At 51.5% G+C, this 25836-nt stretch overlaps 12 protein-coding genes across 12 annotated transcripts; 5 read left to right on the top strand and 7 right to left on the bottom strand.

Annotated features, from left to right (window-relative positions):
- Positions 1 to 3321: 3321 nt before the first annotated feature.
- On the bottom strand, positions 3322 to 4165 carry AUEXF2481DRAFT_45893 (uncharacterized protein; the record flags this gene model as incomplete). Its single annotated transcript, XM_013492082.1, has 5 exons — positions 3322 to 3516; positions 3570 to 3797; positions 3859 to 3906; positions 3969 to 4092; positions 4119 to 4165. The coding sequence occupies 5 exons, from the start codon at positions 4163 to 4165 to the stop codon at positions 3322 to 3324; spliced, it is 642 nt and encodes a 213-aa protein (XP_013347536.1).
- A 219-nt stretch (positions 4166 to 4384) lies between these two features.
- On the bottom strand, positions 4385 to 6377 carry AUEXF2481DRAFT_36182 (uncharacterized protein). The gene is made up of 4 exons (XM_013491987.1): positions 6131 to 6377; positions 5885 to 6077; positions 5452 to 5835; positions 4385 to 5400 (listed from the first exon to the last, which is right to left on the bottom strand). The coding sequence occupies exons 1-4, from the start codon at positions 6211 to 6213 to the stop codon at positions 4756 to 4758; spliced, it is 1305 nt and encodes a 434-aa protein (XP_013347441.1). The 5' UTR covers positions 6214 to 6377; the 3' UTR covers positions 4385 to 4755.
- Positions 6378 to 6672: 295 nt separating this feature from the next.
- On the bottom strand, positions 6673 to 8693 carry AUEXF2481DRAFT_36181 (uncharacterized protein). Its single transcript, XM_013491986.1, has 7 exons — positions 8570 to 8693; positions 8424 to 8464; positions 8307 to 8333; positions 8174 to 8249; positions 7584 to 8114; positions 7105 to 7528; positions 6673 to 7049 (listed from the first exon to the last, which is right to left on the bottom strand). The coding sequence occupies exons 1-7, from the start codon at positions 8592 to 8594 to the stop codon at positions 6821 to 6823; spliced, it is 1353 nt and encodes a 450-aa protein (XP_013347440.1). The 5' UTR covers positions 8595 to 8693; the 3' UTR covers positions 6673 to 6820.
- Positions 8694 to 8968: 275 nt separating this feature from the next.
- AUEXF2481DRAFT_1703 (uncharacterized protein) lies at positions 8969 to 9768 on the top strand (the record flags this gene model as incomplete). Its single annotated transcript, XM_013491716.1, has 3 exons — positions 8969 to 9259; positions 9316 to 9565; positions 9617 to 9768. The coding sequence occupies 3 exons, from the start codon at positions 8969 to 8971 to the stop codon at positions 9766 to 9768; spliced, it is 693 nt and encodes a 230-aa protein (XP_013347170.1).
- Positions 9769 to 9820: 52 nt separating this feature from the next.
- Positions 9821 to 10255, top strand: AUEXF2481DRAFT_1702 (uncharacterized protein; the record flags this gene model as incomplete). Its single annotated transcript, XM_013491715.1, has 1 exon — positions 9821 to 10255. The coding sequence occupies one exon, from the start codon at positions 9821 to 9823 to the stop codon at positions 10253 to 10255; it is 435 nt and encodes a 144-aa protein (XP_013347169.1).
- Positions 10256 to 11051: 796 nt separating this feature from the next.
- Positions 11052 to 12206, top strand: AUEXF2481DRAFT_380435 (uncharacterized protein). Its single transcript, XM_013492238.1, has 2 exons — positions 11052 to 11297; positions 11353 to 12206. Exons 1-2 carry the CDS (start codon positions 11165 to 11167, stop codon positions 12030 to 12032), a joined length of 813 nt encoding a protein of 270 aa, XP_013347692.1. The 5' UTR covers positions 11052 to 11164; the 3' UTR covers positions 12033 to 12206.
- AUEXF2481DRAFT_380409 (uncharacterized protein) lies at positions 12207 to 13909 on the bottom strand. The gene has a single exon (XM_013492237.1). It carries the CDS (start codon positions 13854 to 13856, stop codon positions 12381 to 12383), a length of 1476 nt encoding a protein of 491 aa, XP_013347691.1. The 5' UTR covers positions 13857 to 13909; the 3' UTR covers positions 12207 to 12380.
- Positions 13910 to 15274: 1365 nt separating this feature from the next.
- On the bottom strand, positions 15275 to 16283 carry AUEXF2481DRAFT_26118 (uncharacterized protein; the record flags this gene model as incomplete). The annotated part of the gene is made up of 2 exons (XM_013491869.1): positions 15275 to 16055; positions 16114 to 16283. 2 exons carry the CDS (start codon positions 16281 to 16283, stop codon positions 15275 to 15277), a joined length of 951 nt encoding a protein of 316 aa, XP_013347323.1.
- Positions 16284 to 16562: 279 nt separating this feature from the next.
- On the top strand, positions 16563 to 17796 carry AUEXF2481DRAFT_62034 (uncharacterized protein; the record flags this gene model as incomplete). Its single annotated transcript, XM_013492104.1, has 2 exons — positions 16563 to 16687; positions 16746 to 17796. 2 exons carry the CDS (start codon positions 16563 to 16565, stop codon positions 17794 to 17796), a joined length of 1176 nt encoding a protein of 391 aa, XP_013347558.1.
- Positions 17797 to 18095: 299 nt separating this feature from the next.
- On the bottom strand, positions 18096 to 19376 carry AUEXF2481DRAFT_380389 (benzoquinone reductase). The gene is made up of 5 exons (XM_013492236.1): positions 19350 to 19376; positions 19205 to 19253; positions 18960 to 19100; positions 18783 to 18902; positions 18096 to 18728 (listed from the first exon to the last, which is right to left on the bottom strand). The coding sequence occupies exons 2-5, from the start codon at positions 19229 to 19231 to the stop codon at positions 18402 to 18404; spliced, it is 615 nt and encodes a 204-aa protein (XP_013347690.1). The 5' UTR covers positions 19232 to 19253; positions 19350 to 19376; the 3' UTR covers positions 18096 to 18401.
- Positions 19377 to 20658: 1282 nt separating this feature from the next.
- On the top strand, positions 20659 to 23150 carry AUEXF2481DRAFT_94577 (uncharacterized protein). Its single transcript, XM_013492174.1, has 4 exons — positions 20659 to 22052; positions 22105 to 22216; positions 22271 to 22455; positions 22512 to 23150. Exons 1-4 carry the CDS (start codon positions 20752 to 20754, stop codon positions 22918 to 22920), a joined length of 2007 nt encoding a protein of 668 aa, XP_013347628.1. The 5' UTR covers positions 20659 to 20751; the 3' UTR covers positions 22921 to 23150.
- Positions 23151 to 23717: 567 nt separating this feature from the next.
- AUEXF2481DRAFT_1695 (uncharacterized protein) lies at positions 23718 to 25766 on the bottom strand (the record flags this gene model as incomplete). Its single annotated transcript, XM_013491714.1, has 1 exon — positions 23718 to 25766. The coding sequence occupies one exon, from the start codon at positions 25764 to 25766 to the stop codon at positions 23718 to 23720; it is 2049 nt and encodes a 682-aa protein (XP_013347168.1).
- Positions 25767 to 25836: the final 70 nt, after the last annotated feature.

The raw sequence follows: 25836 nt of genomic DNA, 5'->3' as shown, positions 1-25836 counted from the left end.
GTAACTTCTTTGCGATTCTTTTCCGGTTGTACTTTCTGCACCTTACCGACGGCAGAAACCTGACACATCCCGTGTCTAGCCGTGTCCAGCTCAAACCCGAGAAACCCGTGGACCAACAATAGCTTATTCTAAAAACCCGGCGACCACTAGAGCTTCTGCAACTTATTGCCCTTGTCACTTGGATAGCTTTGTCTAAATCTACTTGGACTAAGTATGCCTTTGTCAAAGTCTGCTCGCCTGAGGCTGTCTTTCTTGCTCTTTTCTCCTCTCTTTCTTTGTCCTTTGCTCCCGGTCTCCTCGACATTGTCTAATGTGTTGATCGACCCGCTATTGAGTGGTTCTTCAACCTCTCGGCCTTCGTTCCTTTCGATGTTTAGGAAATCTACGTTCTTCCTCCCCTTGCGCAAAATACTGTGACACTTGAAGCTGTCTCGAGGCACAGTGCTTTCTGGATAAGTAGCAATGTTATCGAGATACTTCGTGTCATTAACTCCCTGCGCAGTGTGCATCGACATGAGATATGACTGTGCCTTTCTACAGCTCGTCGTTGCCCTGCATTTCTCATTGGGACAGACGGTGCGGCAGTACTTGTGAACCCTGGCTCTGCTTCAATTCTCGAAGAGCCACTAGTCGTGGCTTCGGGATAAGACTTGAGAGATACGCAAGACCAAAGGCATACTCAGTGTGCGTAGCAAACTTGTGGCCGCAATCACAAACATCTTAGCTTCTTTGAACGCATCACACGTCATTTTTGACCATCTTCAAAGCCAGAGTAGCCATTGAGTGTTGTATCCAGATTCAGGATTTGACTGTCGAAACGGGTTCAGAGGTTCTGCAAAACGATCGTACACACAGTTCTTGAAGTCCTTCGTAGCTCCCACATCTGAACATGTTTTTGAGCATAGTCGGAAACCTAAGCTCCATGAGGATACCTACGAGAAGATTAGATATGTCAGTGGTAGTACACGAAGGACATGTGACTCATCATCTATTGTCTCAATCATGGTACCGCGACCAAGACACATACCCATGAGGTGGGTAACCACGAGCCATACGGGTAATCCGAAAGAGCAAAAGAGCCGAGAGAGCTTTATCTTTCTCTAAGGAATACTGACTTTACTGTTTCGACTTCTACTTAGGGCGTGCAGTAACTACTTTTCGCATCAGCCTTAGTACCTTTCGAACACCCATCGCTTTTAATTGCAGATGAGGTCAGGATCCATCTCTTCACAGTCCCTCCTCAGGGGTGACCACCAATAAATGCTCATCTTTGTACCAAAGCCATTACTACACAGTGCCAATGATTCCAGACTACCCCAAGAATCTGACTCATCATGCATCTGATAAGCAAGCCTTCCTCTTCCTCCTAAAGAGGTCTCTGAACCTTGTACTCCTTGCCGAAATCATAGAGACCCCCAGCATATCTGCCTCCGATGTCGTTCACACTGCCAGAGTAGTCGTTTTTGTAGAGGCGAAATGGTGTATCAGTAGAAATCGTGGTTAGGAGATGTAAAAGAAACGTAGAAAAAAAATCTTGGAGAACCGCAGAGTGAACCAGGAAAGACAGTTTTGTGGAGACGTCCTGGGAAGATCTACCAGAGAGTATCTGGACTAGACCTGAAAGTTATTGGAGTCAAAGAGGGCAACGTTCACTGGTGCTCCGGAATGCAGATCAAGTGGGTACCTGGTACCACAATATCGACCAGCACACCCACGGCGCTGTGGTCTGAGAAGGAAGTTCAGAATGCCAGGTTTAGGCTGGCCAAAGGCCTCTTGGCCACAATCGAGGACGACAACTCTGACTGGGACAGCATCCCATGGACAGATATCGAGGTCAGTAGACCAACATCGTGCTGGGGCACCTTCTGATTGTGGAATGGGCCAAGATCGACAATATACAGCTGCAGCTGGACACCAACAAGGCGCCAAAGAAGTGTCAGCAGCGCTGTGCAATTGTTGAGGAAGAAGGCAGCCTTACTGAAGTTCATGGAGAGGCCCTGCGCGAGCTCGAGCAGAATCTCGAGCCTGAGCAGGAGTTCGAGCCAGTCCAGACACTTGTCGAAGAACACTGGACTGACGCAAAGCACATCGTAAGAAACTGCCGTTTCGACGTCGAGGAAGGCCGGTTTGATGCTAGAGAGAGACAGGCAATTAGGGCCCTGATGAGAGGATATATCGCTGATGAGGCCGAGGACATGGTAGAGGAGAACCATGTTCGTCTTACCCAGCTCCTGAACGCGGATTGTTCCACCAATTTCGTATCAAGGTTCCGAGGGACTTTACAGAGGCTAGAGAGGTTAACGACGACCTCTGCAGTCTGCCTACCTTCGTCCCTTTCGCCACCTGGTGGGAGAACAGAGATGCCTCTGACTCGTCCTCCCACTCAACCTACTCTGGCCTACCTGGCCCTCGCTCAGGTTGCTCCTCGGTCTTGAGTAGTGCTTCGGCGTCCCGTCGTATGTCCATCACAGAAACTCTCGAGACGGTTCAGATTCCTCAGGTTCCTCGGGTTCCTCGAGTAGTCGAAGCTTGAGTCGAAGCAGTCCGGGACTTGTCGTTGCTCTCGAGAGCCAGAAGGTACCTGGCTAGGCCTTTGTACTCTGGTCCTTGATGACGGAAGAGTCACGCTAGAAGCTTCGACTTTGAGGAAGGAACCAGGAAGGCATAAAAGCCGAAACGATATCCGAGATTCATGACAGGTGCACAAACTTTTCGGCGTAGAAGGCTCCGACATAGATGGCGTTCTAGGGTCGACAGAGGCTTTTCTACACACAGATCTTGTCTACAGTCAGGATCCACAGTGTATATTATTCAAGACGCAAGACGCAAGACGCATCACCGACATGCACGGAACAACGATATAGACTAGAGAAGAAAAAAGTTCAGTTGATAGCGCCACCGGAGAGTGTAAGACTAAAGAAACATAAAGTGGACGAATGACACCTTGGGGAAAAAAGAAACACGGTCTTTCTCCTTGTGTGATAGTTACTGAAAAAGAAAAGGATGAGACGTTGGTGAGTCCCTCCCACCTTGGAAATCGCATTCCGTTCAAGTCACTTGCGATCCATTGTGCTCTTTAATCGCTGATATACCCTGTGTAATCCAATCAGATAGACCTGTGACGGACGACAAATGAAGTGAAATCGAAGCGACGATTGCCCCTGTGGATTGACGAAGCGAGTCAGAGACGAAAGACGACCAGGGGATTAATTCCGGAAATTTCAAGAAGCTTTGGCGTAAGGACAAGCGCGACGCGAGGATACAAGCTGTTGGAGAGCGATGGCGGGAGCGGATCGGGTATCGAGATTTGAAGCGACGAGTTTAACAGCAGCCGCCAGCGCTACCGCTCTGGACGTTGGCGCCCTGGCCGACTTGAACGGTGGGCTTGTTGTTGACAGTGGTGTTACCCATGCGTTCCTTGATTTGGCGAGCCATGGTCAAGAAGGCCTGCTCGACGTTGGATGCGTTCTTGGCCGAAGTCTCGAGGAAGGGGATGCCGAGGCTGTCGGCGAATTCCTGTGGACGTTCGTCAGTATGCGGGCATATCGAGTATGGCGAGGTATACGAACCTTTGCGACTGCGTACTCGACGACCTTCTTGTCGGTCATATCGCTCTTGTTGCCAACGAGGAGCTTGTTAACGCCCTCGGTAGCGTAGCGGTCGATCTCCTGAAGCCACTGCTTGACGTTGTTGAACGAGTCCATGTCGGTAACATCGTAGACAACGCAGATACCGTGTGCACCGCGGTAGTAAGACGAGGTGATGGTACGGAAGCGCTCTTGGCCTGCAGTGTCCCACTATACACATCATGTATCAGTACTCATCGTCTTCACGCGGTCGAATGTATGCTGGACTCACGATCTGGAGCTTCACGGTCTTTCCATCGAGCTCGATGGTTCTGATTTTCTGCAGTCTTGTGTTAGAACAAGGCCAGTGGGGTCAGGCGGCGCAACAAGGATTCAACGTACGAAGTCGACACCGATGGTCGAGATGTAGCTCTCGGTGTAAGTGTCGTCTGCGAATCGGAGTAACAGACAAGACTTTCCGACACCGGAATCACCGATCAGGAGGAGCTTGAAGAGGTAGTCGTATCTGTGCGAGCTTTGTATGAGCCACACGTCTTAAGGGGGTTGTTATCGGGGCGAGGGCGATGGCGACATGGCATGAGATACTGCCACAAGGGGGCTGTCTGTACTCTGGAGACGCGAAATTAGTGTCTCGTTCATAGCCAAGTAGGAGCAGTGGAGGTGCAAGGCGACGACATACTACTCGGGGTTCATGATGGGCAGTCTTCGAAGGCTAAGGTGTGGCTTGTTGTGACGCGCGGAGGGTGCGGAAGATGTCTGAATAACCGCTGCAGCGCTGGCTTCTTGGATCGATGTAAGTGGGTGGAGGAGCAAAAGTCAGTCCTTGGTTGTAAGGACTAGATGAAGGGATTCAAAGTCTTGAGGACGGCGACGTGTGCTGGCTGTGTGAGAGTGAACAAGGGCCATCTTCGTCCCCACATTCTTGGCGGAGTACTTGGTCATTTACCGCTAACATGTGGCGCCGGCGGACTACAAAACATCATTTCAACACAAACTCCCATCCCACTACTTCACGTGCGACTTGTGAAAGGGGAATTCTTGTGAGATGACTCGAAGCAAGTTGACCTACTTCCTGTCGCCTGGCCACGTCCCATCTGATCGCACGCTATGCAACCGACCTAAACCAAAACTCATCTATACTGCTCACATGACTTTCGCTCTTTCCAATTTATCGCCATGCTGGAGGGGGAGGCCCTCCGTAGTTGCTACTCTGTCCTCCATAACCTCCATGTGATGCCTGGTGTTGGCCCAACTGTTCTTGTGGCCCGCCATATTGATTGTACTGGTGCTGTGTGAGCTGTTCCTGGGACGATCCGCCATAAGACGCTGGCTGTCCATATTGAGATGCACCATGAGGTGCTCCTCCTTGCGCCGGCCCGCCATGTGCTACTTGGCCACCAGGTTGCTGTCCATAGCCGCTTCCCTGACCAGGCTGATATGCTGTGTATTGTGAATTTTGTTGAGGCTGACCATGGTTTGGCGCGCCACCGTACTGGTTATGCTGATGCTGGCTATACTGGTCATATTGGTAGCCTGAAGACGCGTGCGAGGGCTGACCTCCGTATTGGCTTGGTGATGCTCCGTTGTTATGCGAGGGTTGGTGCTGTCCCGTGGCGTTGTGACTGGGGGCGCCATATGTGCCAGTCGTCTGCCCATTTGGACCACCGTACGAACCTGTCGATTGACCATAAGGGGCAGGAGAAGCGTGATGAGAAGCCGAAGGGTTGTAAGATGGAGGAGGAGCCTGTCCGGAGTATGTACCTCCTTGAGATGATCCTCCAGACGAATAACCGTAGCCTTGTTGGTGACTCTGCTGTAAACAGTTAGTCGGGGCAAGAGCTTTTTTGTACAGTAGTTCACGAACCGAGGAGCTGTGGCCACCTAGCAGACTGCCCAGGCCGCCCATACCAACACTTTGATTGTGTCCGCCAGCATTGCTGTGACTGCCGCTTGACTGTTGGCCACCGAGAAGACTTCCGAGACCACCAAGTCCACTGCTATGACCGCTGCCGCTAGTGTTGCTGCTTGACTGTTGACCATGTGGCTTGCTGCCTCCCCCTAGGAAATTTCCAGCGAGTTTACCGACCAGTCCTGCGGCACCACCACTGTTATGGCTTTGGCTCTGGTTGTGTCCGGAATTCAATTGCGAGTTACCACCAAGGAACTGTGCGGCTAAGCCGCCGAGTCCGGACGAATGCTGTTGTTGCTGGGGCTTGTTCGAGCTCAGTAGCATGTTCATGGCCATGCCCTGTCCACTGGTTAGTCTTGTACTAGATCATACACGGCCTGAGACATACTCCAAGCCCACGTTCGCCTTCTTGTCCATCCACGCCACGGGTTGTCTGTGCTTGGGCTTCATGAGGGGCTGGGAAAGGGTTCTGGTGTTGCGCAGGTGTATTTCCTGGGGATGGCACGGTGGGCGCCGCTTCCGTAGGCACTTCCCATGTCGACACTCCGGTACTGATCTGAACAAAGTAATACTTTCGAGAGCTAGGTACCTGTCAGTCAAGTGTCGCGTCGTTGGCCGCCGTGATTGTGCTCACTTGCCATCCCATTGGGCGATCCATCCGATAGGGAGGTTTGGCGGCGCCTTGTCTGGGCCAGCCTCGGGTTCGGAGTCAGGCATCACGGCTTGTCTAAATCGCAGGAGTCGAAGATGTAGGATACAAGAGCGATTTGGTTCTGCGAGATATAGATGTGCAAGAATGCAACAGTCACGGAACAAAATCGCTCTCGAGAAGATCAGCTTTAGGCGGGCGGGCTGTGCTGTGACGTCGAGGGGTGCTCGTCTTGACCCCGTACTTTTGGGACATGATAACAAGCGAACAGGGCATGCCGACTCGGGGCACCCCTACGCTCGCAACCCATTGTGATTGCAGCGAGTCCAAATCTTATATTGCAAGGCATGATCAATCCTTGATATGTGCTTGCATGGACCTCAATATTCCCTGGCATTGTAGACCCCTGGTCGCCAGGGTATGCTTGATCAGCACACGTTTAATTAAGATATCGAGACTACCATGAAATTTCACAAATTGGATTGAGGCCATTCGGAGAAGGAGAGCGTGTAGAGAAAAAAAGTAAAAGGTAAAGTCGCTGTATTAAAGACACAAGCATTTCAACATGAGTGTGGTCCTTTTTTCTACCGGACCTGAAAGGATCCCCAAACCACAATGATCTTCATGAACGCTGATACGAAAAGTCGGCCGCTAGCCAAAAGCGTGTTTTTACGCTTAGTACTCAGCCTCAACACCCTCCTCACCCTCGACGGAGTCGGCAGCAACCTCCTCGTAATCGCGCTCCAGGGCAGCAAGGTCCTCACGGGCCTCGGAGAACTCGCCTTCCTCCATACCCTCACCAACGTACCAGTGGACGAAGGCACGCTTCGAGTACATGAGGTCGAACTTGTGCGAGAGAGCCGACCAAGCCTCGGCGATGGCGGTGGTGTTGGAAAGCATGCAGCTAGGGTGATGGTCAGCGGGGGAAATACAGGATACAATCACAGCAAGGGACTTACACAGCGCGGTTGACCTTGGCAAGATCACCGTTGGGCACGTTCTGGGGAGGCTGGTAGCAGATACCGATCTTGAAGCCAGTTGGGCACCAGTCGACGAATTGGATGGTGCGCTTGGTCTTGAGGGTAGCGACAGCGCTGTGGACGTCCTTGGGGACGACATCACCACGGTAGAGCAGGCAGGTGGCCATGTATTTGCCGTTGCGGGGGTCACACTTGACCATCTGGTTGTTGGGCTCGAAGCAGGACATGGTGATCTCCTGGACAGAGTTGGCCTCGTGGGCAGACTTGGCGGCCGAGACGACGGGAGCGTAGGCGACCAGAGGGAAGTGGATACGGGGGTAGGGGACCAAATTAGTCTGGAACTCGTTCAAGTCGACGTTGAGGGAACCGTCGAAGCGGAGGGAGGCGGTGATGGAAGAGACGACTGCAAATGTGGTTAGCGGTGAACATGACGAAGGTGGCAGCTTGAGAGCGCATACCCTGAGCGATCAGTCTGTTCAGGTTCTCGTAGTTGGGTCTCTCGATTCCGAGGTTGCGACGGCAGATGTCGTAGATGGCCTCGTTGTCGACCATGAAGGAGCAGTCGGAGTGCTCAAGGGTGGTGTGGGTGGTGAGGATGGAGTTGTAGGGCTCGACGACCGAGGTGGCGACCTGAGGGGCAGGGTAGACACAGAACTCAAGCTTGCTCTTCTTGCCGTAGTCGACAGACAGGCGCTCCATGAGGAGAGCACCGAAACCGGAACCAGTGCCACCACCGAACGAGTGGAAAACGAGGAAGCCCTGAAGACCAGAGCAGTTGTCTGCGACTCTTCTGACCTTGTCAAGAACCTGGTCGATCAATTCCTTGCCGACGGTGTAGTGACCACGGGCGTAGTTGTTTGAGGCATCCTCCTTGCCGGTGATCATCTGCTCGGGGTGGAACAAGCTGCGGTAGGCGCCAGTGCGGACCTCGTCGACGACATTGGGCTCGAGATCACAGTAGATGGTGCGGGGAACGTATTTGCCGTTTCCTTTGGTCGCGTGTTAGCTCGAGTGTCGGGGTAGATAGGTTCATCGGGGCAACGCGTACCAGTCTCGGAGAAGAAGGTCGAGAAGCCCTGGTCGTTGTTGCCGGCCTTGCGCTCCTCGGTGAGGTAACCGTCGGGCTGAAGTATTGTCAGTAAGAGTGCGCGTAATGAAGGAGCTCAAGAGTGAAAGCGTACCTGAATGCCGTGCTCGAGACAGTACAGCTAGGCAGACAAAATGTTAGTCGAAACCCCTTTCGCAGACGGCGCAGGCGCTGATGGCCATGCGTCGAATCAATGGCAGTGCAAGCTCACCTCCCAGCACGAGTTGGCAATCTGGCAACCAGCCTGGCCGACTATAAGCATTGAGTGTCAGCATCGGCAGCAATATGGCGGATGAAACAGTCCAAGGGGCGGTCTGGCGCGCGTGGGCTCAAGAGCTCCAGGGAGTATCAACATACCGTTCAAACTGATGACTTCACGCATTTTGAATGACCTGGAACCGGACGAGAGATGTGACAAGGAGGGGATCGAAATACAGGGCGGAGATGGGTGGTCGGCGTGGTCGTCAAGAAACGGTCTGCTTGTCAGGAGGAAGGGAAGTGAGAAGTTGGCTCGAGCTTTTGTTATGGTGTTCTTGTTTACTCTTGGCGCTCTACCTTCTCTGCCGCCCGGCGCCCATCCATGATCCACCACCATCGGACCCCTACTTTGCCAGCCAATAATTCGTGCAAGAAGCTCCATCGCAGACCATCATCCTGTAAAATAGTTTGCTGTCTACCACCCTATTCGCTCTAATCAATGTCCAGCCAGAGACATTTGATCAAGTCTGTTCAGCTGCTACCTCTGCTGTATTGATGATGCACCTCCTGTCCATCATATCCTACATATGCTTGCTAGTCGTTCCTGCCATAGCAAACGTAGAGAAGACCATCTTTACCGCGCCTCACAGCGTAGCTTTTGGAGATGCACGACCAAACTTGATTGACCTACAACTCGTATCTCTTTCGTCAAAGAAACTTGCTGTTCGAACCGTTCTTCCTGTAGTATTCCCTGTCGAGAAACACCCTCGTGGATTGTCATCTTGGTATTTACTTGACGGCCTGCGCCCAGGTCAGCGTTACGAAGTCCGTATCTGCTGGGCGGCGACGGTATCTTCAATTGATCTCGGATTTTGTTGCCACATTTTGGTTAACACATCTCACAGCAACCTACGGATTTCATCTTGGACCCTTTTGAGGTCACGACCGTCTTTGATACTCCCGCTCTGCTACAGGATCTTACTACCTACGCTGAAGAGCGCCAGAGTTTGCTGGCAGGAGAAGACTTCGACGGCATTAGCGAGCCCACTGCGGTCAAACGATCTGCTCTATTCCTCCGCATTCAGTCGGCGGCCAACTTCTACACCACTAACAAAGAGTTGATGCAGAATCCTCCACCTGTCAATGTCGACATAAGTACGCTTCTACAGCTTTGCCGTATCTCCATTGACTGACCAGCTCCCGCAGTTCTTGATCCATATCTTTTGAACGTTTTTCCCCAATCGTTACTTCCAACAGCTGCTTACATTCTGGTACTGGCTATTGCCAGCTGGTTCCTTTCGGGATACGCCTGGTCTAAAGTCCAGGTCTTTGTGCAAGACAAGCAACACTCTGACTGAAAAGCACGCCTCGTCTCCCCAAACTCACTATCGACTCTCCAATTTTCCTAGGATGCAGTCAACAACCGTTCCCATCCCACGCTCCTTCCGTCAACTACCCCTAGAGCTCATCCTCATGATCACCAGGCCGCTTGCGCCGGACGCTTTCCTCTCGTTTGGCTTCGCCAACTATCATCTGCTCATCACACATTCGTTGGCTCCTTTACTGTCGACAGACACATTGACCCGTCTTGTTCGTCAATCAGCAGCCCTGAGAACGCGTACAATCGGCCAGTCGTGGATTCCTGTCGAAGTCAATCTGCAGATACTGCGAAACCTTGAGCCCCTCGACGCTCTGAATTATGCCATGGCCAATTATCTGGTATTGGCTCAGCAAGGCATTGCCCCTACACTCTCGTTGGAAACACTTCGCCGTCTGAATCGTGCTGTTCAACACGAACCAAATACAGTCCCGAATCTAGCACCAGGTCACAGTCCTAAGCCTTGAGCTGGCTGACAGACTGTCAAGGAAGCAACGGTAGAACTAGTCTATATGCGCCGTGTCCGCGTTGATCGAGCAGAACCTGCTCGTCACAAGTTCTGAAACTTCTCATCACGGCACGGTATGAAAGCATTTGAGCTTCCGTCTGCCGTAAAGCACCGCAGAAGTAAGAAGTCAGACCGATACCTTGGTTGTGTCGATTAGGATACCGGGCTGGCGTAAGCAAGTCAGTTACTGCCACGAATCAACCCAGCAAGCCACGCTGCATTACTTGACTTTATTACAACTCTTGACCAACCTTAGCGTCTTCTGATAGTACTTTAGCTTCTTGTGCTCTCTTCTGTGTATATCGCGTACTTATCAGTGTCCTAAGTGTGCTATCAAGACAGATGGTGTGTTGCTTTTATTTGCAGAAGCCGATTTGTTCAGTCCGGCATCACCACGGCCAGCGAGCCGTTGTTAGAAGTCTTCGGGGTACACTCACGAGATTTGTCAAGAACTCATTCGGTCTCGCAAGCGTTTCCTATAAGCACAGCTTCAGACTCTTTCAGGGGTATTGGTCTGTAAGCAGCCACGCAAATTTGTCGAACCTCAGCAGTGCACTGCCGCTCCTCTTCATGCTTCATTCGGATGTGGAAGATCCGAGCGAACGTCGCGCTTTAGAAAAAGGGTCCGAAGCGACGTCATAGTTGAGCCTCTGGATAAGATGAAGTGATCATTACCAAGCGTGGGCTGGAAGGTTTCTCGTTTACATTATCCTTGAGCTACTTCACTTCTATAACAGCATCTATCTCCACCTCTATAGTAATTCACAATCATCGCCCACGACATCCGTAATTTCTCAATCGAGAGCAGCGACACACGAGCAACCAGCTACTTCTGCAGCACCATCACCAGCAACAGCACACAGTCGACATGACGGACAAACTCATTCCGTCAAACCCTGACAAGGTCATGGTAATTCGTAACGTCACACCCGACATTGTCACCCTCTCGCTACCGTTTTCGCGCTTCGGTCACATCAACATCGGCGGTCGCGGCACTCTCGGTACGTCCTCGCGCAGACGCGTCACAAGCCGCCGCAGACAACTAACACGTCGCAGTCCGTATGCAGAATGGCAGTGTAGCCGTCTTTTCCCCGGTGGCCTTGACCGACGAAGTCCGCAGCCATATTGAGAAACTGGGAGCCGTAAAATACCTCTGTGCCAACGATGCCGAGCACCACATCTTCATGGACGACTGGCACAAAGCCTTCCCGGACGCCAAACTTATTGGCCCGGACATGATTAAGGAGAAGCGCGAGAAGCAGAACAAGCCGTTGCCCTGGACACACCTTTTCCGCCCCAAGGACAATGTCAGTTGGAACATTGACGAGGCCTTCGATCGTGAGTTCGAGGCCGAGTACGTCCATGCTCACCAGAACAAGGAGTTGGTCTTCAACCACAAGCCTTCGAAGACCTTGATCCAAGCTGATCTGTTGTTCAACCTGCCTGCCACCGAACAATACTCGCGTACCGACATCAACCCTACTGCTGGCTTCCTGACCAAGTTGATGTGCAAGATCAACACAACAGCTGGTACGGCCGTCTGGCAAAAGAGGTTCCTTTGGTATGGTGTCAGTTCCTCGGATAGACCTTCCTTCAACCAGAGCATAGCAAGAATCGACAAATGGGACTTTGAGCGCATCATCTCCTGCCACGGCGATGTGATTGAGAAGGAAGGTAAAGGCATCTTCAGAAAGGTCTTTGAATGGCACTTGGAAGCTGCAAAGAAGTCGACCTAGAATGTGCGACTCAAGTTTAGGTCGCGGGCCGCGCACGACGTGTATCGCGAGGCATCACATAGTTGGAACACGACATTGGTTTCTCTTGTAATAACTTTTGGGGTTACAAAAATTAGATATAATGACAATGCTAGCTTGATAATCATATCAGAAAACTCCTTGCCCGATGATGCAGTGAAAATCAAAAGCAACTTTTTTTCGTCCTCGCTGGATGCATATTATATAGGTAAAAAGCAATTTCGCTAGCAGAGCAACAGCAAGAATCGTGGGTATCGTTAACATGTGATGGCATTAACGAGAAACCAAGAGAAAGAGAAGAGGAGAGATGAAAGGCCGCGGGCGGCATCCTCAAAGTCTGAACCAGTTCTTTTCGACAGCACGGACAAGCTCATCTTCGCTGACACAGATCCACGAGCTCTCGGTCTTACCGTAGACACCAGTGGATCCGTATGGTCCCTTTGCAGAAGGCTCCCAAGCCATAGGCCAAGCACCACCGCTCGAGATCTCTGCAAAGGAGAAGTCACCATGCACAATGCGTTCCTTGGGGTTGAAGATGCAGTCGGCAAAGAAGATTTCAATGTCGAGCTCCTTGCGCTTGCGCTTCTGGTTCTGCATGAGTGTGCGTGCTGAGGAGAGGACGTCACGCAGACGGCACGACTTTTGCGCTTGTTGAGCGCGGTAGGATTCGTTTGTGCTGGTATTGTCGCCGTCACAGAGTTCGAGCGCACGAACTTGGCATTCGCCTTCCCAGACAACTTCTTCGTGGGAGAATAGGCAGGCGCACATGCTAGGAATTGAGATGGACAGATCCTTGAGACGAGGGCAGGAGGCCAGAGACTCGCAGACATGTGTCTCCGGGGAAAGATGGCCTGGGTGAGGGTGGAAGAAGCCATCGTCTGAGCGTGGAGAGTGTTCAAGGACACGGAGGGTATTTGCGGATGAGTTGACGATGGCCATGACTCCAGCGATAGTAACAGTGGATAGATTGGTCAGGTGGAATTCTTCGAGACGAGTTGCACTACGTGCGATGTTGAACATGTCCTCATCGTCGATAGGCATTAGGTGAGTGTTGCCGAAGATTTTCAAGCGCTTCAGATGCGAGAAGCTCACTCTGGGGTCTGCAAGTGGATGGGTGTTCTCAACGTGCGACCACTCCTTCTCCTGAGCATTGGCAAGACATGTGGCACGCAGCTCCAGAGACTTAAGAGCAACATCGTCCTCTGAGGAGATTCCCAGTAGATGAATCCAGTCCTGTGCACTTCCATGGCGCAGCAAAGTCCAAGGCACACTGACAGAGGTGAGATGACGGCAGCTTCTCAGGACGTCAAATGTCATGCGGTCCGTTTCGACAGTGTGGAAGCCATCGAAGAACATGCGGCGCACCTCGCCTGCCACATCTGGGTATTGAGCGAAGAACTTGACGGCACTCTTGAGAAAACCAAAGGGATCCCGGTAGACCGCACTGCCTTTGGGCTTGCTCATAAGCTCATACGCTCCGTAGGATGAACGACGAGTTGGGATCTCCGCCCACCTCTCTGAGCCTTGCCATCTTCTGATGGACACGGTCTTTATGGTGTTCTGGATGGCCCAATCATGCCATCTTGTGCATACGCCGCGAATGGTAGATGCTCCGTCCCAGCGTTGTGCTTCAGGCTGCACAGGTCCTCTGATATATCTCGTCAATGGCGTTCGCGAGATTGGGAGAGGGGCTTGAGTAAGACCAAAAGTGTATTTCACACCATTCTCAGCGTTCATTTGAGCAGCATAGTCAAGAATAGATGAGAGAATCTCATCTGGGAAGTCGTTGATGTGCATTTTGTTCATGTATCAGTGCAGTGACCACAGAACTGATGTCTCTTCGAGGTCAACCAATCTAGACTCTGGTCAGTATACACAAGGGCCGAGACAGATATAAGGCAACAAACCCCAAGTAAGGATCGGAGAAGAAACTGTTACTTGGAGTCATTCACCAGTATAGAACATACATTAAGCACGTCAAGTCGTTTGAGAATGGTCCTTGAAGAGTGACACTTGATGAGTGACACTTGATCAGAATAGTGAAGGTGGAAAGTTGGTGAAAGACTTGAAGTTGAAAATCGGAAAGGAAAACAAGGGCTTGACCAGGACTATATCCCCTCAAAGAGGTGCATTGTCCTTACGTTAGAAGAAACTCATGGCCCCCTCAAACGCCGGACTTGACGGACGCCTACACCGAGTGTTCACGTGGAGCATCGAACCACTGCACAGGTAATGAGCAAACGTGCGAAAGGCTTGCAGACTATTAGTAACAGATGGATGATTCATAGAGGACATTCCTCCCAGTTTCTATTTTGTGGGGGTAATTATAGGGTAAGAGCAATCCAGGGCCAAGCCGCTCGTTGCCGTTTCGGCATCAAAGAGCGTACCGCGTGATCTGGGTTTTCCATCACTCTGCTCGAAACGGTCAATTGTAGTGTAAAAGGTACCCAGGACGGTGGATTGATCACGAAGCGCTAGGAGAGGGGTTGGTTTGCAAAGCTGAGAAGCCACGACCACCGAGGAGATGAGGATGTGAAGTCGAAGGCAAGCACTTGGCAGAGTGGTACCGCCAATACATGTTTCGTGGCATTGTGTGATACGAACGAGATTGACGTATGTTGACGAAATCGCGCGCAAAAAAGGCGACAGAAATTTTCTTTGTCGTTCGGTATTGCGATCACGCAAGCCAGCAAACAGGCAAGAGGCAAGAGGCGAGCACTGAATTAAACGGACAATGGCACGTGGGGAGCTGCTGACGCGGAATCCGGCCCTGCGGTCAGAAACGAGATTTGCGTCTCGGAATACGGCGGTGTCGCCTGCCAGACTCGGGTCTACTACGCGGCGTACGAGTATGCACCAGATGGATGAAGAAGGTGCTACAGACGATGTGTTTTCGTGGCGTCACGGTTTCCATCATAACGTTCTTTTAAAGCCGTAGCTAGGCGGGCAAGGCGGATGCGGAGGCAGAGATGGAGGCGGGGAATTCTGGGGGAGTAGTGTGCTAAATTCAGTCACGCGTGTAGCTGTATCAAGGCACAAACGTTCGAGAAGCAGAGCAACGTCTACTGAGAGTCGTCATCATATTGACTTTTCACGAAGATTCATTTAATCCAGAAGACAGCTGTACTTTCACACTACTCCTTGTCGTTCCGTGTGATCATAGAGAAGAGCGCACATGACAGATTTTGACGCCGACAGAAATCTGTTGCCAACAACAGTAAAGTTTAGACATTGAAAATACGATTACCGACTCTCATACGGAAGAAGGCACTACGATCCGCTAGCCTGGCGCGTAGGCCACCTGCCGCAGAAGGAGCCGTGCTCGGGGGCTGGACGGGGTCACGCATCTCCTTAAGCTGTGTTTTGATCACATCGAAAAGATTTAGATCCGCAATCATGATCTCACCGCTATTGAAGGCGTCGAAGATGTACGAATCTGTGCGGGGTGCCGTCGAGGCCAGTAGAGCCTGTCTTTCATCTGATTCTGGTTCTGGTCCTGCTCCCATCTCTAGCTCTGTTTGAGCACCAGAGTCGGCTTCTTCAGATGGCTCGTTGGTGGGGTTGAGAGAATGCAACTCTTGATCGACCGGTTGGTGGTCGGAGCTGTGTTGACCGCGCTCCTCGAAATCGTGGGTTTGAACGGCGGTCGGAGGAGTGGTCGTGGTAGAGGTTTGTTGCTTTACTCTTTGTCGAGTCGTGGTAGCAGCCAGATGGACAAGCTGCATGAGCAATATCAAGATATCAAGTAGGACCAGATGTAACTTTGAGGTAGGGCCTTTCTGACCCACAAAGTCCATAGCCAGACCGCCATGTAAGTAACCCCTGGTAGCTTCGCCAGCCTCTGGACGAGCAAGGAGAATATGGAGGAGAATGATCAATAGATTGGAGCCGAAGATAGCGCCAAGGTATGGTCTCGGGTGCGGTGGCTCGGGCAGGAAAGCAGGCTTGGGTGTCAGGAACATGAACTGTATGGCGGCTCTGAGCAGGAAACGTGTAAAGGAGCAGCTACGATTGCATTAGTCGTGAAGCCAAGACAAGGTGTTGGTGGCATGTGTCTGCGTACTCCATGTAGTAGACGGCAGACAGCTGAGCGTAGATCAAGAGGTCGATGTTGCGAACGAGATGCTGCAAGAAGGCATCTCTCTTCTTGTTGAAGGTGGCCTTGTTGCGCTGAACGCGCTCTCTCCGGGTCGCATTGTCGAGCGAGAGCGACGAGGCCGAGGCATGGTTCATTTCCGGACTATCATGTATTGCTATCGTGAGCCGGTCGCATTATTTCGAGTCCACGCGCGGCCGACACCGAAGAAAGAAGAAAGCGAGTGCTTGGAGTCGAAGTTCTATCGTCGACGGCATGGGCTGCTCTGTATGACGGCGGCCACGTTCGGCAGGGCTGGACGCCTTTCCCCATTGGGTCGTGATTGAAACAAACTCGCGCTGCGACGCGTCGTCTGTCCGCGGGCAAGTCTCGTCTCTTCTACCGATTCAGCACCGCCTGTTCAATTACATCCAATCATGGCCAGTTTCTTCGATCTCAAGGCTCGCAAGGCTGCTGCTGCTGCTTCTGCATCAGGAGAAGCTTCATCCAAATCGACCGGCCCAAAAGTCGACAATCGCCTGCAACCATGGGTTGAGAAATAGTCCGTCACCTCGTCTTTCCAACAGCGAATCCTTCAACATCAGCTAACTCGACACCAGTCGCCCAAAGTCACTCGATGATGTTTCGTCGCAAGAACACACCGTCGACGTTCTCCGTCGCACCCTGCAATCCGCCAACCTCCCTCACATGCTCTTTTACGGCCCGCCCGGTACTGGCAAAACCTCGACCGTCCTCGCTCTCGCGAAACAGCTTTACGGTCCTGAACTCATCAAGACCCGTGTTCTTGAGCTCAACGCTTCCGATGAGCGTGGTATCAGCATTGTGCGTGAGAAGGTCAAGGACTTTGCCCGCATGCAACTCTCGAATCCTCCCTCCGGCCCTGCTGGCGAAGAATACCGCAAGAAGTACCCTTGTCCTCCCTACAAGATCATCATCCTCGATGAAGCAGACTCTATGACTCAAGACGCCCAATCCGCCTTGCGTCGCACAATGGAAACATACAGCAAGATTACTCGCTTCTGTCTCATCTGCAACTATGTCACACGCATCATCGACCCTCTGGCCAGTAGATGCAGTAAATTCAGGTTCAAGAGTTTGGACGGCCAAAATGCTCGCAAGAGACTGGAAAACATCGCCGCCATGGAGAAGGTCAAGCTAGATGATGGTGTCGTCGACACTCTGATTCGCTGCGCTGAAGGTGACTTGCGAAAGGCCATCACTTTCTTGCAGTCGGCCGCTCGTCTCGCTGGTGCCGAACTGTCAAAACCTGACGACGATGCTATGGACGTTGATGATCAAGCAACTGCCCGTTCGGTGTCAGTCCGTAGTATCGAGGAAATCGCCGGTGTGGTCCCTGACCATACAGTCGGCCGTCTCATCGAGGCCTTGCAGCCTAACAAACGAGCTTCGGTTTATGATGCTGTGTCTCGTGTTGTTCAGGACTTGGTCGCCGAAGGTTGGAGTGCTACGCAGCTGGTATCGCAACTCTACGAACAAATCCTTATGGATGACTCCATTGACAATCCGAAGAAGAATCGCATTGTCTTGTCCTTCTCACAGACAGACAAGAGATTGATCGATGGAAGCGACGAACATCTCACTATCCTTGATCTAAGTCTGCAGATCGCCAGCGCCCTTGCAGGAACATGAAGCGTCAGTCCGCTCCTCCGATGGGGTCTTCAATGATACCGAAAGCAACGAAACAAGTAGCGGCGTGGCGGCGCGCTACCCACGGACAGGCCTTGCTTTATTTGCTGTCTAGTCGCACGAGACCTAGTAGGAAGCATGCAAGGTGGCGCTTCGCCGCGATGTTTGCCGTCTATTGCGAATATCGCTACGTGTAAAATAATATGCCTAATGACCACTTTTAAATCTATGCATCTAATCTTCTTAACACCTTCGTTCAATCACGCCCCAGCACGATGCTTGGTTATGAGCACCATCAAGTTCACGATCAATGTATATGGGCTCATTGTGATGTAGAATGTAAAACAGGGGGTATAATCATTCAAGTCTAAGACTACCAAACAACGCAGAAGGGGAATCAGAATCTAGGAGATGATGCACTTGACCGGCAAGCCACAGGGACCAGACTTGTCGTGCTCCTCCTTGTGTTGAGGCTCCGTCGATGTCTGCTGCTTTTGTGCTTGTGTTGTGCTCTTCTGCTCAGTCTGGCTGGGCTCGGTGACGGGTGCACCACCACCGACCGCCGCCTGCTTGTTGTTGGCCTCCGCACCCGCGGCGCCACCATGCAGTCATGCGAAGTTCTGCTTGGTGAGAGCCTGCCAGAAGGCCTTGCCCTGCTCGAAGGCGAGGGAGAGCTCCTTCTCAGAGGGCTGGCGAGAGCCGTCGGGACCAGCAAAGGTACCGGCACCCCATGGGGATCCACCGCGAACTTCGGTGAGGTCGGCGAGGGTACCGAAGACGGTCTTGTAGCCGAGGGGAACGAAGATCATGCCGTGGTGGACAAAGGTCGACATGGCGCTGATGACGGTAGTCTCCTGGCCACCACCGGGGGTGGCGGTGCTGACGAAGGCGCCGGCGTACTTGCCCCAGAAGGCACCAGTCTGCCATTGGCCGCCCTGGTTGATAGTCAGCGTGTGTTACATGTTTCAATGGATGTCCATGGAGCTTACAGTCTTGTCCCAGAAGGCCTTGAACTGTGCGGGCCAGTTGCCGTATCTGGTGGGGATACCGAAGAGGAAACCGTCGTACTGCTCAAGAGTCTTGGGGTCGGAGAGGACGGGGTAGCTGGTCTGTCATCTTGCGTTAGTATGTCGCTGCTGAGATCCAGGTCCAATGTCGAGTCGTACCTTGGGAGGAGCGTGCATCTTGGCAAGGACATCCTCGGAAAGCGTCTCCTCGACTTGGTAGATGTCGACAACACCACCAGCCTCTCTGATACCTCTGGCCTCTTCCTCGACCATCTTGAGGATGTGGCCGTACATGGAGTACTATATCAAACACAATTGTTAGTCCATCCACTTCATGTGATGAGGTCCAAGCTCGAGCTCAGAAAAATAATTGACCGTGATGGGCAAGTGTGGTGAGGACGTACGAAAACGATGGCGACTTTGGGAGCCATTTTGATAGATGTCTAGCAAGAGCTACAGGCGAGACAATATTAGAACGGGTGAATTGAGGGATGAGGAGAAACAACGTCAATTGCCAGGGATGGGAAAGCAAATATATACAATGTTTACCCCAACTTAACTGACAATTAACAGCGGGTCTCCGATCCGCGCTGACAAAGTCTAGATTGGCAACTTAGTGATCATTAATATGAATTGGTCGGCTCAGATCGGGAAATCTTGACCGGCTTAGTGAACATTTTTCCCTTCCCGTTGCTAAGCTCGGCGTCCGAGTAATGATCTTAACTTCAATTTCATGTTCCCAAGCAATAAGCAACAATAAGATAGCTATTTCCGGAGAGCCATCACACCATCCATTGAGGTCCTGAGCTCAACCATGCATACCTTTCGGATTGCAAGGTTTGGCCAAATTCAACACGCATTACGCAAGCGATGTCAGCAATTGACAGGGATGACTTGTTCGATTGCATCGAGGGCAACGACTTGCGATTGATTGCTTCACCGTATGATATTTCCATCGAACGCCTCGTCCCGCTTTTGCTTTGATGGCAGCAACAAGGGGTCGACTGCTATTGAGGTGTGGTGTCTAAGTCGAAATTTCGATGTCATGTGTGATGTCAGTGACACCCTGGCCTTGTCGAAGGAGTTAATATACGACATGGTTAGAAGCATAATCTCCTCATGAATTCCTGTAAGACCATCGTGACAGTCGCAAGTAAATGGTTCTTTAAGCGACAGTGCCTGTAGAGCTCTGATTGAGCCAATTCTCAGATGATATTGACCGAGACAAGAATTCCTTGTGTCTTGATATAAAAAGACCACCCAGACTGACCAAATACTGAATTTTTACATTCACTGGTCAGACACATGGTTGACCATTGACTTATCCATGATCTCAACACTATCGTCGTGTACGTGTCGGAGCAATGCATCATGAGTATTGATAGGTATGCTTGCTTGGCCTTTTACTGTTACTACTTTGGTTAGTCGGTTGCCCTTTTCGGAAGTTACCGTGCATCCAGACGCGCTGTCCTTGTGCTATCACTTAACGCGAACACTCGACAATCCATCACTTTCTCTGCTCTCACGGAGACGCTAATCTTCACTTGTCAGCGCGTTGAGGATCGACCGATCATCTCAAACACATTGTGATTCCTCTCTCGGTCGCACAAACGCCGCGCTGTATGTCAAAGCAACCCCCAACCTCCTTCTACCCCAATCACATGTCGTGATAGCAATCACATGTCATCAGATTTTACCGATCATTAACAGCTTCGCTAAGAATCGCCAGGTAAATCTCGGTCGAGACATGTCATAAACATAATCAAAGCAAGCCAAGATGGACATCTCCGACCATTTGATGGATGGCAATGTTATGGACACAACAGAAATGGATCCATTTGTGTTGGACCTAGCATCGCCTGTGGTGCAACCAAAGCCTCGCAATCTGTCAAATGGAACACCCAGATCGCCCTCCTTGCGTCAAGAATTTCTACCTACACCGAAAGAAGGTATGAAACACTTGCCGTACTCAACCTCTCAGACGGGCCTGGTGTACGACGTTCGGATGAGATTCCACGTCGAGGTCCGACCTGAGGTCAACCAAGGAGTTCACCCAGAAGATCCACGGCGTATTTACGCCATCTACAAGGAGTTGGTAGACGCCGGCCTAGTCGACGATCCTAAAACAATCAGTCCAGCCCCTTATGTCCTTGCGCGGATACCAACAAGATATGTGACCAAGAGAGAAGTATGTGCTGTACACACAGAAGATCACTACAATTGGGTCATCAGTCTTGAGACCTGGGACAACGATCTTCTTCACGATGCTGGCCAGCAGATGGACAGCATCTATCTCTCAAGAAACACTCCCGTATGTGCAAGGTTATCAGCCGGAGGTGCGATTGAAGCATGTCGAGCTATCCTTAACGGTCATGTCAAGAACGCAATCGCAGTAATCCGACCTCCTGGTCACCATGCAGAGCACAAGGAGCCAATGGGGTTCTGCATCTTCAACAACGTGCCCATCGCAGTCAAAGCTTGTCAAGAAGAGTTTGGCGACAAATGCCGCAGAGTCCTGATCCTCGATTGGGATGTGCATCACGGCAATGGAGTACAGCAAGCTTTCTACGACGACCCGAACGTGCTCTACATCTCTCTACACGTCCACCAAGGAGGGAAGTTCTATCCTGCTGGGCCTGCAGGAGATCATCTGCACTGTGGTGAGGGCGCTGGAGGTGGACTGAATATCAACATCCCATGGCGCACAGCTGGTATGACAGACGCCGACTATATCCTTGCCTTCCAAAAGATCGTCATGCCAATTGCCCAAGACTTTAATCCTGATCTGGTCGTTGTTTCTGCAGGATTCGATGCGGCGGAAGGCGACATGCTCGGAAAATGCCATGTCTCACCCGCCGGCTACAGTCAGATGACACACATGCTGATGTCCCTAGCTGATGGGAAGGTTGCCGTGTGTCTCGAAGGAGGATACAACTTGAGATCCATTGCAGTCTCGGCCCTTGCAGTCACACGAACTCTGATGGGCGAGCCGCCAGGACGACCAGTTACTACGATTCCTACACCATCCGCCATTGACACTATTGAGGAAGTGCTACGACAGCAAGCAAAGTGGTGGCCATGCTTATCCCAAGGCGACCAGTCGCGACAATTAAAGCAGCAATCTAGCGAACGAGTTCACGATGTCGTTCGTATGTACCAGGCCCATTGGCTCTGGGAGAATTTGGGAATGTCCGAACTCTTTATTGCCCACAGCAAGGCATCAAAGAGTTTTGCAGGCCAAGTGCTAGCGACGCAAGTGTCTCTCTTCCCTTAGCGCAACGTACTGTGACTAACCCGATCCCAGTAAGAACCACGCCGACGCACGCCCTCTCTTAGTCATCTTCCACGATCCTCCAAAACTCACTGGTTCAACCAATCCTAGAACTCAGGCTTTTGAACTGCACAACACATGGCTGGTACGTGTATCCAAGTGGACGAACGTTGGAAACATATACTGACCATGTTCAAAGACTGATTCCGTGAAGCAATACACTACATGGGCCGTCGATCAAGGTTTCTCTGTTATGGACATCAACATACCGAAACATCACACTGAGGCTGAAGACGACTATGAACACGCCGAGCCAGCAGATGAAGGTCGAAGATCAGATGAGACCGAAGTACTTGCCAAGTATCTCTGGGACAACTACATCGAGTAAGAAGCCTCAGTCAATCGTGTCAGTCCTCGAGTCGATCCTAACACCTTTTTAGGCTAAGCGAAGCAAGCCACATATTCTTTATGGGCGTTGGCCAGGCATACTCGAACCTTATTGCCTTTTTGAAAAAGAACGACAGATGCAGAGACCGGCTGACCAAGATCATCGGCTTCATCTCCGACTCCTGCGTCTTACCCTCGTACAAAGCTTCTACGGATGACTTCCTGGATCGCTGGTACAGAGATGCGTCGAGGATATTTGTCGCCGATAACCACTATGTCTGGGAGAGGCACAAGAACAAGCAACCGTCTAAGAAATGGGGCAATCTTGAAAGAAGCAAGTACAACGACATGCAGGAGATGCTTGCGAGCCACCAGAAGGAAGTCACGGGCATCCTGACCATCTCGACTGAAGACTGGCAGCAGGAAGTAGCTCCCGTGGTGGGCGCTAATGAGGAGATGTAATGCACGACAAACGGAAGACTATTTCGCATCTTGTAGCGAGAGACATACATTACTGGTCGAGATCAATGCATCAAGCAGGGATTAACCATACATGCAGATGCAACCTTGTTCGTGGTTATGTTACCCTCATACAACTGATCCTGTGGAACCTATTGTCTCTACTGTAGTCCGACAACTTGTTACCATGGATAGTCACCCTCCTTCAATATTGCAGGAGAAACAAGTGAAACACGGAGAAAGCTTCCATGCCTATTCCTTCTAGAAGCTGGGCTTATCTTGCGTCCTTCGCTGCCTTGTTTCACATAAGATACGATGATACGATGATGACATGTTTGGGACAGCAAGTGGCTCGAGGGTCTTCTTCTAATCATCACACTCCCTCAGTCGAGAATCGTGGCGCGTTTCAGTGTGGCTAGGACTTGACTTGAGAAGAGGAGAGACTAGGTGAAGTTGATTTTGATTTTGATTGTCTCGAAAGACAGGTCATCTATTGATGATGGTTTTCTATATACATTATCCAGTCCTTGTTTTTAGAAAAGGATGATGGTGAATTTTAGCTATGTAATTGGGCTTGTGTGATGTGAAATATACAGAGAACTGTACATTCGTAATGATGATGATGATCCGGCTCTGCTGCCGTACTGCATGATGAGACAGACCTTTATAAGATCTGGTAACAAAAAACAAAGGTGACATGCGATGCGAAGAAACAACCGCCTGGGTATATGCAAATGATAACAAAAAGAGAATAAACAAAGAAAAACATAAAATCGTAATCAGAGATGATGCAGATCGCTTTACTTGGAAGCGATCACGGCAAGAGCGATGATGGCGCCAATCATGGCAACGCCCACAAAACTCATGATGCGGTTAAGGTTTCTCCACCAGCGAGCCTTGAGGTACTTGCGCTCTTGGTCCCAGTTGCGCATCTCGGCTTGGAGACCACGCGGGTAGTGGCTCTTCTCGCCTTCAAGTTCGGAGAAGTCTTGGATGGAGGATTCGACGTTGTTTACGGTAAAGTCGGTCGGTCTGAGCGGCAAGGGGAGGAAGGCGGCAACCATCCAGAGAACAGGGCACAAGAAGCCAAGGCAGAAGAAGAGGATCTGGCGATTGCCGCGGGATATTACAAGAGTGTTTAGTGCTTCGTCGAAACTGGGTGCGCGCCAGGTGGAGAGACGGTGGGACAGGCGGCGGGAGGGTGCCAGGTGAGGTGGAGTAGTGTACATGCGACTAGCGGCGAGGGACTGTGGGTAATTGGAAGAGCTGTAGGTCTGATCGCGGGGGATTGCGCGTCCAGAGTTGACCGTTTGCTGCCGGCGTGGTGGTTGGTAGGCAGGTGCGGAGTTGTGTCTGCCGCGAGGGATCGCTGTGATAGCCATGCTATCCGTCGAGCTTGAACTCGAGCTAGCGCCGTCACTGAAGTCGAGTTGACTTTCGTCGACATACAACTCAGCCAGACTGCTGCTCCGTGTGACGATAGACATGTCGTTTGTGGACTGGCTTTGGTTCATGTTTGCTCGAGGATGGTAGGGGCGAAAGATGCTCGGGAGGAAGTGAGATGATTTCGGAGAGGCATTGTGAGGTGTGCCTTGAGACTGCGGCAGGCTCATCAAGCTGTTTCCAGCACTTTCCCAACGACGATGGTGTGCCCAGGGCATCATGCGTACAGATTGAGCGGCCGAGCTGTGCTGAGGTAATTGTCCGTCCGAAAGAGCGAGACTGACCGTGCTCTCGTTTCCATGAGGGAAGTGCAGCTTACCGCGATAGAAGGACTTGGCCCACTGTGGGAAGATAGAAGAGCCTTGAGACGTGCGATCGGGATTATTCATGGTTGCCAGAGTATGATTTGAACGTGCGGATACCGGGCGAGGCTCCGAGAACGACCTTCCACGAGGGAGCAGACCCGACCTCTGAGTACGTAACGGGTGAGACTGTAACTCAGCGATAGTGTCATCCTGCTCTGAGGGATGCTCGGCGGAAAGTTCGTGAATGCCCGATGAGCTCGGGTGCACGTCTATTGGACTGCTCTGTTGTTCGATACCATGGGGACTGCTTGAGAACAACGGCTCCGGAACTGCAGAGTTCTCTCGATCCAGCTCCCAGCGAGAGCTCTCGGCAGACATGTAGTTGCTGTCGGTGATGATTGACGAGTATGAGCTGGAGCCAATTGTCTGGCGTCTGACGTACCAGTTTCCTGATTGCGACTGAGGTTGCACAGCTGGTGGTGATGTGAATATGTCTTCACTGAATTCACGGATAATTGACTGGCTGGAGGGCTCGGACTCGGATGCGATGGTTGAGAGATTTGACATGCGCACCACGCCTGCAGATGCAGATGCAGAGTGCAGGTGCGATCGCTTCTTGGCGACAGAAAGTGGTGGCAGGTTCTCGGTTTCGCTCGCAGACCATGCACTGCTTGCAGATAACGACTGTGCTGTAGGTGGTCGGACCTCGGCATATTGAACGGACGCCATACTCTCTGTGGATTTTGCATAGCGAATGACGTTGTATGAGTTTGATCTTGAATGCTCCGGCGGCGTGCTCGAGTACTGAGAGGGCGAGCTCACGTCGTAGACTTCAATATTCGGACCTGAGGATCCCGACGCACTAGTCGCGGCTGCAGACACAGACCTGCCATGCTGGAGTTGTGAGACCACGTTCTTGTTAGTGGTATCGGAACCTCTGGAACCAGGTCCTGATGATGAAGAAGCCGTCACCGGGCGGATGGTCGACGATTCGAAACTTGTCTCTGCAACAGCCGGCAGAGCCTCTGCTTCTCTCAGTCTTTCCTTCTCACGCTCTTCTGATGCGATAGGGGTCGGTGTGTTTCGTAAAGTTCCGTCCATGGAGAACCTGGCGCTTGTTGGTGAGAATGAGTCGTTGCAGTAAGTGTCCGCTGTAGATGTTGTCGTTGAC

Source organism: Aureobasidium subglaciale (assembly GCF_000721755.1).
Source record: "Aureobasidium subglaciale EXF-2481 unplaced genomic scaffold scaffold_2, whole genome shotgun sequence".
Lineage (NCBI taxonomy): Eukaryota > Fungi > Ascomycota > Dothideomycetes > Dothideales > Saccotheciaceae > Aureobasidium > Aureobasidium subglaciale.
Note: the sequence above shows the minus strand (reverse complement) of the source record. Positions and strands in the feature narration are given on the sequence as shown.

What these genes read in the sequence shown, in the direction of transcription:
- AUEXF2481DRAFT_380409 (XM_013492237.1), bottom strand. Translation starts at nt 13,856, where the DNA reads ATGAACAAAATGCACATCAACGACTTCCCAGATGAGATTCTCTCATCT.
- AUEXF2481DRAFT_380435 (XM_013492238.1), top strand. Translation starts at nt 11,165, where the DNA reads ATGACGGACAAACTCATTCCGTCAAACCCTGACAAGGTCATGGTAATT. An exon ending in CGGCGGTCGCGGCACTCTCG is followed by an intron (nt 11,298 to 11,352) that starts GTACGTCCTCGC and finishes AACACGTCGCAG; the next exon opens with TCCGTATGCAGAATGGCAGT.
- AUEXF2481DRAFT_36182 (XM_013491987.1), bottom strand. Translation starts at nt 6,213, where the DNA reads ATGCCTGACTCCGAACCCGAGGCTGGCCCAGACAAGGCGCCGCCAAAC. An exon ending in ATCGCCCAATGGGATGGCAA is followed by an intron (nt 6,078 to 6,130) that starts GTGAGCACAATC and finishes ACAGGTACCTAG; the next exon opens with CTCTCGAAAGTATTACTTTG. An exon ending in AAGGCGAACGTGGGCTTGGA is followed by an intron (nt 5,836 to 5,884) that starts GTATGTCTCAGG and finishes ACCAGTGGACAG; the next exon opens with GGCATGGCCATGAACATGCT.
- AUEXF2481DRAFT_94577 (XM_013492174.1), top strand. Translation starts at nt 20,752, where the DNA reads ATGAAACACTTGCCGTACTCAACCTCTCAGACGGGCCTGGTGTACGAC. An exon ending in AACTGCACAACACATGGCTG is followed by an intron (nt 22,217 to 22,270) that starts GTACGTGTATCC and finishes CCATGTTCAAAG; the next exon opens with ACTGATTCCGTGAAGCAATA. An exon ending in CTCTGGGACAACTACATCGA is followed by an intron (nt 22,456 to 22,511) that starts GTAAGAAGCCTC and finishes ACACCTTTTTAG; the next exon opens with GCTAAGCGAAGCAAGCCACA.
- AUEXF2481DRAFT_380389 (XM_013492236.1), bottom strand. Translation starts at nt 19,231, where the DNA reads ATGGCTCCCAAAGTCGCCATCGTTTTC. An exon ending in CCAAAGTCGCCATCGTTTTC is followed by an intron (nt 19,101 to 19,204) that starts GTACGTCCTCAC and finishes TGTTTGATATAG; the next exon opens with TACTCCATGTACGGCCACAT. An exon ending in AGATGCACGCTCCTCCCAAG is followed by an intron (nt 18,903 to 18,959) that starts GTACGACTCGAC and finishes GCAAGATGACAG; the next exon opens with ACCAGCTACCCCGTCCTCTC.
- AUEXF2481DRAFT_36181 (XM_013491986.1), bottom strand. Translation starts at nt 8,594, where the DNA reads ATGCGTGAAGTCATCAGTTTGAACG. An exon ending in TGAAGTCATCAGTTTGAACG is followed by an intron (nt 8,465 to 8,569) that starts GTATGTTGATAC and finishes CAATGCTTATAG; the next exon opens with TCGGCCAGGCTGGTTGCCAG. An exon ending in GCCAAGGTCAACCGCGCTGT is followed by an intron (nt 7,050 to 7,104) that starts GTAAGTCCCTTG and finishes CCATCACCCTAG; the next exon opens with CTGCATGCTTTCCAACACCA.